Source organism: Struthio camelus, chromosome 11 (genome assembly GCF_040807025.1).
Source record: "Struthio camelus isolate bStrCam1 chromosome 11, bStrCam1.hap1, whole genome shotgun sequence".
NCBI lineage: Eukaryota > Metazoa > Chordata > Aves > Struthioniformes > Struthionidae > Struthio > Struthio camelus.
Window position 1 is genome coordinate 25,970,904 of NC_090952.1, and position 12,922 is coordinate 25,983,825.

Consider the following 12,922-nt stretch of genomic DNA (forward strand, 5'->3'; position numbering starts at 1 on the left):
AGGCCTGACCAGCAACAAGGGACCCTCCAGCGGCAGCCCTTGCTGACACCGACACTGCTCCGCGCCTGTAGCTCCTTCAGGAGGGCAGCACAGAGGCGGGTGGAAGGGGCAGGCACCACCTCTTCAGCAGCGTGGGCATCTTAACTGCCTCCCCACGAACCAACCTAGTTACCTGGCAACACTGACCTCCAATAGGAGCCAGGTGAGCAAGAAGAATCACCCACTGAAAAATAGGGGTTATTTTATTTTTCATGTAAAAAAGGAGTAAATAAAAAAAAAATCAACTTTTTCTGCTCAGCTCCTGACAGCCACCAGCTGCTGGCCCCACTGTCTGCACGCCTTACTAGCATCAGAGGGCAGAAAGGACCAAAAAAGGGACGATCAGATAAAAGCAGCACTAAGACAACATTACAGTCTCTGCAAGGATAGAAACTCGGAACAAAGCAGCCTGGATCCTTCCCCACCAAAGGGCTGAAATCCCAGCTCAGCACTACTCCTGTGATAGAGGAGATCTCCTGCTCCCAGTGAGCCACCCCAGCTAAAGGAAGTTCGGACAAGTCATTCTGAAACCACTTAAGCTTCGCATTCAGTGCCCTTTACAGAGCTGCCTTTGGCCAAGCTGCAGCCCCAGAGGCTTCCAGTCCTGGCAGCCCTTTAGAGAAGCCTGTGGGCCAACGGCTTCCTGGGCACTTTGCCCTGCTCCCCAGCAGTGTCCCCACTTCCAGCTTCTGGAGCATATTAGATACCAAAAACAGGGAAGGCAGCTGAGAGCACGGCAGTCCCATTCTAGCAATTGGGCACAGAAAAGCAAAAAAAGCCAGCAGGAGGTAGGCTCCAGCATCATCACTGGGGCTCTGGGTCTGGGGAACAGCCAGCACAATTAACAAGCAGGTCCCCACACTACAAAGCGGAAAAGCAGGAATTTCATGTTCTAATCTCTTTATGATAAACTTAAAAAAAAGCACCAAAGAATATCCTTTGGTGGAATATTTCATCTCAGCTAGCTGAGGGTCAAGCCAAACACGTGGCAAGCTTAAACCCAGAGCCCTTAAAATAACCGCTCCAACCGTCCCCATGCCAAACCCATTGAGATGGGCAAGGACTGGGCCAGTTCTCAGGCATCAACACATTCTGCGACTGTCGGGTAACAGCTCTGACCGTGGAAGAGAAGGAAGAAAGAGGCAGGACAAGAGAAGGGGGAAACTGTTATTCCTCCCTCTCATAGTGAAAACGGAGACACCAAGAGCCAGGAGCTGCGACTTCCCTGAAGATACCACTTCTATTGGCATCAAGGCATCCAGCTTCACAGAGCAGTCCAGTGCAGGGGCAGTCAGGCAGGCACCCCTCTCCTCTGGCTACCCTTAAAACAGGATGAGGAGAGGCACCTAAACAGGGCATACTCTGGGCGAACACACCCTCTCGCTCATATACACAGCGGAAAAGGAGCCTGGAACGTGCTGGCCCCGCTGCCAGTCCTCTTTTTCCTCAAGGCCTCAGACTCCTCCCTCCCCACCGATGAGGTCGCCTGCTTTGGACAGGTCCAGTCGCTTACTCCGAGCTCTCTTCTACCTCCTTTTGTTTCTTCTTCTTCTTCTTCTTGGTGCTGGTCTCACTGGTCTGTGAAGAGGTTGGAGAGATCAGGAAGGAATCAAAAAGGAATCGCTTACTGCTCGTTTCCGGGGGGACATCTGGCACCACAGGAAGGCGGATGAGGCATTCACAGCAGCACATATCTTCGCTTCCCCCTCCCACACACACAGCCCCAGGTATCCAAACGCCGCAGCCCCACTCCAGACGCCATGCAGGCTTCCCACAGCTGCAGTCCCTCCTCCCTCCCCCCCTAAGCACCATACAAGCACCTTTACTACAAGCCAGCATCATGCTAGGCCATGCACCACCCTCCAGCAGGGTCCTGTTATAGGGCACCACAGGTAGCCAGGAACAGGTACCCACTAAACGTCCCAGGCACAGAGGGATGCTCAACCCATACGCTCTGCCACGTCCCTTCCTCACTGCTGATCCACCCCCACAAGCCTCATCTACCCAGTATCTCTCACCCACCCTCATCCAGCCCAGCTCACAAACAAGCCCATACTGAGACACCTTCCCCCCGCCTGCGGGGCCCCTGGTACTTTGAGGACATACACAGCGGGATGCTGACACGCTTAGCCTAGAGGAACTAGCAACAAACAACAATCTCCCCCCTCAGTGCTTGGACCCCGCCATGGCAGCACCCAGCCACATACCACTTCCATTTGCTCTCCCCCACTCTCGGCAGCCTCTTTGGCCTTCTTGTCTTTCTTCCTCTTTTTCTTTTCCTTTTTGCTCAGCTCCTCTGGCGGTGGGGTGGCAGGGGACGGTGGGGTGACAGCCTCCTCACTTTCACTCTCCGACTCTCGTTTCCTCTGTTAGGGGAACAGGTTATCGGACAGGTCATCTCCCAAAAGGGCACAAGTGACGGCAGAGCTGTCGGCTGACGCTAGCCCTAACGTCACTGCCTTGACGGACTCAGTCTAACTCCTCAGCCCTGTTTTGAATAGGGGGGTGAGCTACTGACAGCCAGAGGTCCCTTCCAGTATACACTGTCTATCATTCCCCTGCCAGCTTGCACCCCATGCTTCCCAACGCCCCCTGCACCCCATGTCCTCCGGAGTTTGAAATGCAGCTGCGTGCCTCTAAGAGCACACACAAGCCCTGCCTGGGAACGTCGGAGGCAGCACCTGTATAAAAGCGGGGAGCACAAGGACACTCCAGAAACCGTCCACGGTCTCCAGAAAAGGTCCCCTGGCACAACGCTCCTCCACTGTGGCTCCATCCAACGCGCTCCCTTGGATGCCGCAGCGCGCACACCTCAAGTCGGAGCTCCTCAGCCCCCCGACTGCCCTCACGAGTCACACCCAAAGCACCCACAGCCAGCAGGAAAACAGCCAGGGGCCGAGGCCCCCAAACAGGTCACCCCACTGCTCAGCCCTGGCCACAAGATGGGCTCTGGCCCCCGCAGCCCCAACCGCGACCCCCACGACTACAACCACTTAAAGCCCCAAAACATTCAGAGCTTGATACCGACCGCCCGAGGCTGAGGCGCACATCAAAAATCTTCAGCAGGCCCCAAACCGGCCTGGCTGCCCCACACACCCCTGGCAGTACTCACTTTCGGCGCCCTCTCCGGCTCCGAGACGGCTCGGGGGACGGCTGCCGCCTCTTTCTTGATGGTATCCCTGAAAGAGAAGAGACCCCAGGCCGGGCAGCGCTGCCACTGCCTCGCACCAGCCCGGGCCACCACAAAGCCCCTTCCCCCTCCCAACAGCTCCTTCGCCCCAGCCAAGCGTTAGGCACAGAGGCTCAGTGTAGGGAAGGCCCGCGGCCCGCACCAGCGCCCGGCCGGCCTGCGCGACGGCAGGGCCTCCCCTCTTCCATTTGGCAGACTGACTCCCTCTGCAGCCACAGCATCAGGCTGCAGAGGGATAACCGTCTGCGCGCGCCCTTCGCTCCAGCGCAGCCCACCAGCGGCGCGCCGCGCCCCCCCGGCACCGCAGCAAACGCATCCGCAACCAACGGGGCCGGGCAGCAGAGGCGCCTTGCCAGGCGTAACGCGCTCTCAGCGCAAGCGGCAACACCCAGGGCAGCCCTCGCTGCACGGAGCCGCCCCTCGGCACGTCACCCTGAGCCCACCACCCTCTGCTCACCTGTAATCCACGTACTCCTTCTTCCAGGAGTCCGGCGTGCTCTCGTTGGGCTTCCCGTGCTTGTCCAACAGACCCTTCTGGATCATCATCTTCTTCTGGCTGGCCTGAGAGCAAAGCGCAAAACCTCACGTTGCAGCCCCAGGCCACAGAAACCCGGCCGCGCCTCGCAGCCCCCCGGCCGGCGCAAGAGCGGCCGTGCCAGGAACAGGCCAAGCCAACAAGTACGTTGTTGCTGATGAGACACTTGCCCAAGGACCTCCTGACAATTAACAGAAAACATCTCCTGTGCAGCAGCCTCCCACCACCCGCCTCCACCCGCCCTGAGCTTCTCTCCTCAGTAAACAACAGCTATGTTGGTGGGGGCAGCAATGAAGCCAGAGAAAGATGACTCTGCCCAGCACTTAGCTTGCCTGCCCTCGCATCCTTGACCAGCTTTCTGCCACGCTGCAGCTGCACCACTGCAACTGCTGCGAGATAAGCGCGTGCGCACCCCCAGCGCTTTCCGCCCTCCTCCCGAACCAGGGTCGGGTCAGGAGCCACGGCAGCTTCACACCGCGCTCGAGGCCTGGGCCGCATCACGGGCTGAAGGGCAACAAACGCCAGGCTACGTGCAGCTAGAGCTGACTACTGCTACACACCTGCCTGCTCCCACGATCACCAGCTGCCTGAGAGAGGAGACGGATCCCACGCGCACAACCTGCAAGCGGCCTTCCTCCTCCTCCTGTCCCCTGACCTCCTGCTCCCTTCGGGCCCCTCCAGAGCCATCAGCATGGGGTGATAGATGAAGGTCATCTCTGCACAGAGTGCTCCTGCCATCTACGTGACATCATTTGGCTCTTCGCAGAAGGAGGGCTCACGCACACACCTCAGCGGCCCAAGTCCAATCACTGGCCTCAGCCCAGTTCCCTGGCACAGCTCAACCCACAGGAGCAGGGAAAGCCGTTCTCTCCACCGGCACTGAGCCCACCCGACCCCGGCGCTGGGCAGTACCACAGTACCACCGTCGCGGCTCCAGAGGAGCTCCGGGGGATTACAGAGAAGCCCAGGAGAAGAGGTGGGGCAGAGCTCTGCCCAAGGGTGCCCGAGCCCAACAGGGGTGCCCAACAGCTGGGCCCCCCTCTCCTCCCCAGCGTCCCACACAGCACCACAACCTTGCTCACCTTGGGACCGAGGCCCCATTTGCGGGGATACGTGTCTCTCTCCATGATCACTCTCTTGATCTTCGCCACAACTCCATGGTCACAGGTGGAAATGACCGCGGTGGTCATCAAGGCAACCGCTGCAGAAGCGGGCACAGAGTCCACAGACACTTTAAAACGCAGCCAAGCCACAACAGCTCGGATGGGGGAACCCGCTGGGTCCCGCTCGCCCTCCCGCCGGCACCCCTGCCCCACGTGCCCCATGGGGATGTGGCACCTCCACAAGGGGCCCACCCCAGCTCCGGCCCCTCCCAGGCTGTGGCCGGTGGAGTGAAGCATGATGCCCAGCCCAGAGCACGGGACGGGGGAACCCACTGCATTTAGCCTGCTCTTATTGCATCACTACAACCATCAGGAGGCTTCCCCCAACAACGTCAAATCCTCCCAAAACGTCACTGGAGGTGATTTCTGGATAAGCCCCTCAGAGAGCCACACTGTACAAAGTGGCAAGCATGTCAGAGTCCAGCATTAATAACAACAAAGGCACAAACTCCTTCAGCTTGCACCAGAACATCGGTTCTGGATGGTGAACAGGGCGAGCCCATCACTGGACAGGGCAGAGCTCCATAAGCAGAAGCTGGAGCTGTGCTAGCTGTCACAGCACTTCTGTTCAGGATAAGGAAATACAGGGTGTTTAAAGACGCAGCTCAACTGAATCACTAAAGAAAGAAGCAGTGCTGCTCCCTCTGGAGTTCCCAACACAGTTTGTGGAGGGAAACTGGAGGAGACAAATCCTACCAATACACGTTAAGTTTTTGTTGCTATCTCCCTGAAACGATCTGCGTAGCCGTTACCAACGACGGGGTGGAACGGCTAAGCTGTACTGCAGTGCTTCACATCCAAGGCCCCTCAGTCCCAGAGCACCTGGCTGTGTGGCACCAAGCACTGTTGCACATAGACCCTTCTGTACGGTACTTCAGCACATGCCACCTATGCATCTCCTCCCAGAGGACCCAGTTAGGAAAAAGCACCATTTCAAGTCACTTCACAGAAGTTGGTAGTCATTCAAGTCCCTTTACACTGATCTCCTCCATAGACGCGACGTGCCAGATGGTAGTACGTGATCAGACGTCATCCCTCATCTTGGTGGGGACGGAGCCCCCACAGACAAGGGCTCCGACCCTGCCAGCACACCTCACTCCTGCAGGCAGTCAGCCACAGGCCCCAGCAGCCCCCAGTAGGACACTGGGAGACTGCAGGGTCTCTGGAGGCTGCACAGCACCCAGATCCTAGAACAGGAATCAGGGTGCTGCAGGAGGGCAGTGCCACTGCACTCAGAGAATGGATAAACTTCGTCATCACCTCACATACAAAACACACCTGAGCCTCATGCAGCTGAAGGAGAGGAATCCTTCATGCCTTGCCAAGAACCAGCTCCAAAGCAAAAAGATAACTCATAGGCTGTATAAGAGGTAATAGGAGTGCAAGGATTTCTGATGACCCTAACACAAGCAATGGATTACCCAGCTTGCAACTTGGCTCTGATGCAGCTGCTGTTTCTTAACCTCCTGCTCAATGCCAGCTGCCTTACATCCTCCTTTATTAGGCCAAACCACTCCACAATTCCCATCAGGCTATTTAAGCTTACTGTGCATAGGAATTCATACGTTCACTGGAAGATAGTCTTATTTCTGCGTTTAGCCAGACACAAGAACAAGGAGCTTCATACCTAGGCATATGGCTTCTCCTTTTGTGGTGATGACAACAATCTCCTGATTAAGCTCAATGCCATCTTCATACCTCAGGACACCAGGCAACATGATCTTGGCTCCATAGCAAATGGCATTAACCTGCAGAGGTGGGGAACAGCAGGTCTTACAGTCTATTACAGAAGACAAAGTACCTTAAGAAGCGTCTCAGATCATTTTAGCTTCCCCTCGTCATTACTGTCCCAAAAATAACATGCCCATGTTTTGTATGGTGGACAACGAGAAACAAACTTGAGGGCTTCGGAGAAGGCAAACAAAGGAAAGCACCTGCCTCAGCAAACAAGGTGTGAGGCAGGTCTCTTATAAGCATCACACATCCTCCTACAGTGAGGAGAGCAGCATCTGTGCCATTCAGTTCCGGGCTCTTGTATCTTACTGCTGATTTGGCAGCAGGCCATACTAAGTCCTACATGGTGCTGTACAGCATGAGGATCCTTAACCTCCCTTTCTTATACTAGCTATACACATAGGAGGGTGCTTGCAGTCTCCAGCACTAACTTGGCAACTTACCGCACTGTCTTTCATAACTAGCCGCTTGTGTGAAGTCAGTAGCTTCTCTAAGGGCAGGATAACCCTTCGCAGGTAGCTATCATCCTTGTTGTTGTCGTACTGCCACTGCGCGTCCAGTACATCATGCATAGTCACCATGTTGTCCTGAAAAGACACAACCCTTCTAAACTCTCCAATCAGCTGCCAACTCGAAAACAGACACGAGAGAAGACAGCTAAAGACCAATGGCAAATTCTGTACTGAAAAGGAGCAGAGAACAGATTCTGAATTCAGAAGTGTCAAAAAAGCAACCTAAAAAAGGCAAGAACAAATATTTTCCAGCAACAGTTTGAAACCCTCTGGCCCTGACCTTTGTTACTGCAGGCTTCAACTGTCCTAACCTCAGACTGCACTTGGATCTAGTACATAAGGTACGTGAAACACCTGACGTGAGACTAAGCTTACGCAAATACCTGGGACTTCTAGACAAAGGAGATGGGGGAGTAAAAGCTTAAATTAACCAGCTCCTCAAACTGTGACAGGCAAAAAATTCTTGAAGCAGCTGTGAGCATCCAGCAGCTGGAATTCAAAAATGACTGCAAATGATTACATCTGTGGTAAGAGCACAGATGGATGGAGGAGCACTTGCACTCTGATACTCCTGCTCTACAGGGAGAGAAACTGGTCCTGGAGTTCAGACTGGCAGCGGGATGCAGCTATGTCCACACTGAAAAGCCTACGCAAGTGTTCAGGATCATTGAAGGCTGGCATCCCCTGAGCTCATTTCAATGGAAGCACGTGCCTTGCACTGTGCCACACGACACCAAGTGGTTGTAGATAGCTAAGCAGATAGCTCACACTCCTGAACTCATGGCACATGCATGGCTTGTAGGCTGAGAAACACAGGTGGCATAGGAAAACTTCCAGTCACCATGGTGCACTTCCCAGCCACTCACTGTCCCAAAGTTTAATTACCAGAACAGGGGCAACCACCCTGAACTGAACTCAACACTTTGGTTCAGGCATCTATAGCAAAAGCTCCCACGTTTTGGGGGCTGTTCACAAACGTAACTTCTCCCAGGCACCACGCACCTATACCTTCTTCTAATGCTGTAAGAGCAACAAAGTTCTGGGGAACTCTCACAATTCCAAAATTGCTGGTTTATAAGTAGTCGCCACTCTACCTTCTCTCCCAGAATCCCTGAGCGCACTCTCCGGAGCTCTTGCATCTGGCCTCCAACACCCAGCAGCAAGCCAAGGTGAACACAGAGTGTTCGGATGTATGTGCCTGCTTCACAGCTCACCCAGAAGATACCTGAAACACAGGCCAGGCCAAGGGAAGAGCACTTAAACATATATCTAGAAATAAACCATGTCTAGAAGCTTTGTGTTTAGCCTCTCACAGAGCCATCAGCATTGGGTGATAGATGAAAGTCATCTTTGCACAGAGTGCTAATGCCATCTAGCTGACATCATTTGGCTCTTCAGTGGAGGACTCAGCTCTACTGACATATAAATGAGATTTGCTTCTCAGCGCACAGAACCAAGGCAAGAAGCAGCTACTGCTTGATCGTGGCAAGAATTTAACAGTCTTATGACATCTGCAAAGAATAGAAAGCAGCCCAATTCACAGGGAATTTATCAGCTGGTGGTTGAAAAGAGAGAAGACAGAGTGGTATTTTACCTAATCTTCTCTCAGGGTCATACTCCACTAGCTTGCTCTCATAGATGGTTCTGACTCTCAGTTGTCGCTTCACAGCAGCAATGAGGGGCGGTCGCTGAAACAGTGCGCCTGTCAGAGTTTCTATTGCCTGAGGGCAGAAGTAGAAGTAACAGGTCACACTTCTTCCATTAGCACATGTAATATAAAAATGCCTTGAGGTCTCCAGGCATTTGGACCACTTCCATGAGTGAGAACCCACAAGGTTCATCATCATCTGGCTACTTCACATTTTAAAAAGCCAAAATGAACCAGAGATGTGGTCAAAATACTGCCCCAGCTGTCAGTGAGGCATAGCTGGGCTTTTTTTTTTTAAAATCAGGTGGCAGTAGGTGATCAGACATCATCCCTCATCTTGGTGGGGACGGAGCCCCCACAGACAAGGGCTCCGACCCTGCCAGCACACCTCACTCCTGCAGGCAGTCAGCCACAGGCCCCAGCAGCCCCCAGTAGGACACTGGGAGACTGCAGGGTCTCTGGAGGCTGCACAGCACCCAGATCCTAGAACAGGAATCAGGGTGCTGCAGGAGGGCAGTGCCACTGCACTCAGAGAATGGATAAACTTCGTCATCACCTCACATACAAAACACACCTGAGTTCCATTCCTGCCGTCATCTCCCAGGGACGCTGAATGCTTTGCACTTCAAGCATCAGCATGGCTAACAGCGTGCAGAGACTTACCCTGGCCAGCTGGGCCTCACTTTCAATTGCATTGTGCAGCCGAACAATTCCCACATACTCTTTGCCTAAAAGGACGACAAGAGCAGTCAGGAGTGGCCACTTGCATTTAATGTTGACCTCAAGGTGCACACTGCTACATAGTGAAACATCTAGACAGCCCAACAGGTATCTTCACAACCACCTTTCCTAGACAGCACAAGCAATATGTTATGCAGTTGCTTATTCTTCCAACAGAAGAAAAAAAATCTAAGTTGCAGGCGTGTTTCTTCACCAAGTGTTGTTTGATTGAACTTGTAGACTGAGGCCACCTATAGCCATGAGTCCAGTTAACATACGAAACCAGTCACTCAGAAATGTTTTCCTTGACCTAAAACAGCATAAGACCCTGACAGGGAAAAACGATCAAAACACTTGCAATGGTATTGACATGGCCTCACTATAAACAACCCTCAAATTTAAGTCACTCAAGGTGAAGAGTAGCCCTTTTTGTAGGCAGGAATGGTAATCTCCAGCTTGTCTTCAGAAGAACTCTGCACTTCCCCAGTCACTTAGACTGTAAACAGTCCCAGGGTAGTAAACATACCTGCACTCTGCTGAGATTTGACCAGTCGTGTCGCCCTCTCAATGCACACAATCAGGCACCCAGTCACCTTAGGATCCAGAGTGCCACTATGTCCAGTCTTCTCCACTCGAAGGATGCGTCGGATCCATGCAACCACCTCGTGCGAAGATGGATTGGAAGGTTTGTCGAGGTTAATAAAGCCTGACCTAAAGTGCAAGATGACAGAGATCAGAAATTAAGCATCAGGGCAAACAGAGCAAGCAAAGAACCATTGATGACTTGTCACGTCTTCAAAAGAAAATATATTTCTAAATAAAGAGCCAAATAAGAGCCTACGACCACAGTTGCTCCCACTGAGACCACAAGGAGTTACTCTGCCCACAGCTCTTCCGAAAGGCAGGTCGTGTATTTCAAGATCAAGCAATTTTCATCTCTTCAGACGGCTGATCACTACTGAGTGCTTAAACTCAATCAAAATACTGCACACAAACTCCAAGCAGTCTCCACAACTGGCAGGCTGAAGGACTTTCCATAAGACCCCATTTGCACGCCTGCTGGCAGGCCAGCTGCTAACCCGGAACAAAGCAAACTTCACAAGAAGCGACCAGTGGGTCTATTTCCAGATTTACCGTTTAACAGCAAGGTACAAAGGCAAGTAGAAAGGTACACGAGGAACCTCAAAACACAAAACATCAGACAAAAGCGGTCACTGCCACTTATTTTCAGCTATCACCTTCACAAAATTACCTGAAGATATTAGCTCTGAAAGAAAGATATAAACACTCTTGCAGTTATTACACTCACCTAACGTAGTCAGAGATCTCTCTCTTCAGCGGATTAGCACCAGAAGGAAGGGGTGTGTAGTGTGCTGTCAACACATTTAACTTGTCAAAGTTCTACAAAATCCAAGCAAAAGTAAAACCATAAGTAGAACACTCTCGAGCTCGCTGTACTTCAGTTTCAACAGAGCTTTGCCCGAATGCGTTCCGCAATTACACGTTGTCTGATTAGTGTGTACGTAACTGGGACCACCTCTTCCAAAGTTAAAATGACCTAGGAATGCAATTGCAGAGTTGTTTTTTTTTTTGGAAAGAGAAGGGAAAAAAACCCTCCACAGGAAAAGATGTCAAAGTAGCAGAATGAAAAGCTTTAAAAACCAAAATAAAACCAGCATGCCTCAGCACCTCTGTACAAAGAGCTCAGGAGTTTACGTAGGCCATAGGCCACTCTCAGACCAAAATAAAGAATAGCTGAAAGAATCCTGTGCGGTCTTTACAAGAGACTAGAAACTTCAAGAGTAGTATGCAAACAATAAGGCTGGTCAAATTTTATAGCATGACTTCTGCAGGCAGTGGCTTAGCCTCTGCTTTGAGGGTCACATAAGCTGTTTTTTAGAGCAGACTACAAAACACCGAGGAGGAGCGTTGCATCTGTACGTGCACGCTTTGAGAAAGAGATCAAAAGAAAAAGCCCATTGACCCGCGCTACCTTCAACAGCAGCGGCCACTGCGACGTGTCCAGCTGGGCCACGCGGGACTCGGGTTTGATGAAGAACTCCTCCGTGTGCTGAATATCCTGAAAACGGACGAAAGGACACAAAATCAGAGAGCTGGGGCCGTGCTTCCGCCCGGCCACCGCGTGCCGCCTGCCGGGGCTACTCGCCCAGACCGAACAACGCCCGCTCTCTATTCGGTAATTTCTGCTTTAAAACGCTTTAACCGGTGCCGGGGACCGAGGGGTCACCGGGGCCGTGCCGAGGGGGGGCGGGAAGAGGCGGACACAGCGCGGGGCGCGACACCGGGGCCTCCCCGCGCCCGCCCCATCCCCCCCCGGCGGGCCCGACCCGGCCCGAGCAGGCCCCGGGGCACGGCGAGACGGGCCCAGCCGTGCCGGGGAGGGCAGCGGGCCGGCGGCGAGGGCTCACCGCGACGTCCGCGTCGGGGAGCGGCCGCTTCTCCTTCTTGCGCCGTTTCTTCACGCCGGAGCCTGCGGGAGACACGCGGTCAGCACCCCGCCACACCGGACCGGGCCGCGCGGGGCGGGGGCGGGCCGGGCCGCGCGGAGCCACGGCCTCTAGTTCCCCCCCGCCCCCGCACCGCCTCCGTCCTCCGCACAGCACCGGAGCCGCCGGGCGGCACGGGGCGGCCCCGCCAATACGCACCGTCCCCGTCCGCCATGGCCGCGCCGCGTGCTGCCGCCGCCGCGCAGAGACCGGAAGGACCGCCCCTTCCCGACGTGCCCCGCGCGGGCCAGCCGCGGGGGGCGGGGCCACGCAGCGAGGAGGGGGCAATAGAAAAGGGGCGGGGCTGTAGAGGAGGGGGCGGGGCAAGGGGAGCCACCACCCCCGGTAGCCGAGGGGCCGCCGCGCGTGGCCGCACCCGAAGGAAGAAGAGGCTGGAGGCCCGGAAAATAAAGTGCATAAAGAGGTCGTTTACTGTAATGCGAAGGGCAGGTCCGTGCCCTGGGCTCCCACAGGGCACCGCTTCCACCGGCTCACGCCGGCCCCGGCGGGGCGCACGGCCCCCCAGCGCGCTGCGGGCTGCACAGCGGCCAGCTCGGGGCCCCCACTGCCGCCGCCCCCCGCCCGGGGCTGTCGCACGCTGAGCCGGCTTCGCCCCGAGCGAGGGCAACAGGAACGGTCCCCGCAGAGGCTTTCGGCGACGAACACAGCTGCTCGGGGACCGTCGCGCAGGGCACGCTCCGGCCGGCCGGGAAAGGCGCCGGGGCCGCGGCTGCCCACGCCGACCGCGTCCTCCGCGCCCGCGGCAGCGCAGCGTCCCGGCGGGGCGTCCTGCAGCGCCAGAGGGTCCCGAGGCGAAACGCCCCGCGGTCGCGCAGCAAGAAGGACCCGCGTCCACGCGGCGCCGGGCCGAGCG

General features: G+C 55.0%; 1 protein-coding gene and 5 non-coding genes across 6 annotated transcripts; all 6 read right to left on the bottom strand.

Moving 5' to 3' along the window:
• Nucleotides 1-224: 224 nt before the first annotated feature.
• On the bottom strand, nucleotides 225-12,336 carry DKC1 (dyskerin pseudouridine synthase 1). Its single transcript, XM_068957511.1, has 15 exons — nucleotides 12,208-12,336; nucleotides 11,971-12,032; nucleotides 11,535-11,621; nucleotides 10,851-10,942; nucleotides 10,068-10,252; nucleotides 9,485-9,549; nucleotides 8,768-8,894; nucleotides 8,268-8,398; nucleotides 7,105-7,248; nucleotides 6,555-6,675; nucleotides 4,847-4,965; nucleotides 3,687-3,790; nucleotides 3,152-3,218; nucleotides 2,247-2,405; nucleotides 225-1,617 (listed from the first exon to the last, which is right to left on the bottom strand). The coding sequence occupies exons 1-15, from the start codon at nucleotides 12,221-12,223 to the stop codon at nucleotides 1,549-1,551; spliced, it is 1,548 nt and encodes a 515-aa protein (XP_068813612.1). The 5' UTR covers nucleotides 12,224-12,336; the 3' UTR covers nucleotides 225-1,548.
• LOC138068834 (small nucleolar RNA SNORD83) lies at nucleotides 4,446-4,521 on the bottom strand. The gene has a single exon (XR_011143612.1). It is a non-coding gene; the product is annotated as a small nucleolar RNA SNORD83 (small nucleolar RNA).
• Nucleotides 5,946-6,192, bottom strand: LOC138068829 (small nucleolar RNA SNORD17). The gene has a single exon (XR_011143607.1). It is a non-coding gene; the product is annotated as a small nucleolar RNA SNORD17 (small nucleolar RNA).
• LOC138068827 (small nucleolar RNA SNORA36 family) lies at nucleotides 7,968-8,102 on the bottom strand. Its single transcript, XR_011143605.1, has one exon. It is a non-coding gene; the product is annotated as a small nucleolar RNA SNORA36 family (small nucleolar RNA).
• LOC138068833 (small nucleolar RNA SNORD83) lies at nucleotides 8,489-8,564 on the bottom strand. The gene has a single exon (XR_011143611.1). It is a non-coding gene; the product is annotated as a small nucleolar RNA SNORD83 (small nucleolar RNA).
• Nucleotides 9,136-9,382, bottom strand: LOC138068828 (small nucleolar RNA SNORD17). Its single transcript, XR_011143606.1, has one exon. It is a non-coding gene; the product is annotated as a small nucleolar RNA SNORD17 (small nucleolar RNA).
• Nucleotides 12,337-12,922: the final 586 nt, after the last annotated feature.

What these genes read in the sequence shown, in the direction of transcription:
- DKC1 (XM_068957511.1), bottom strand. An exon ending in TCCCCGACGCGGACGTCGCG is followed by an intron (nt 11,622 to 11,970) that starts GTGAGCCCTCGC and finishes GTCCGTTTTCAG; the next exon opens with GATATTCAGCACACGGAGGA. An exon ending in AAGGAGTACGTGGATTACAG is followed by an intron (nt 3,219 to 3,686) that starts GTGAGCAGAGGG and finishes CTTCTCTTTCAG; the next exon opens with GGATACCATCAAGAAAGAGG.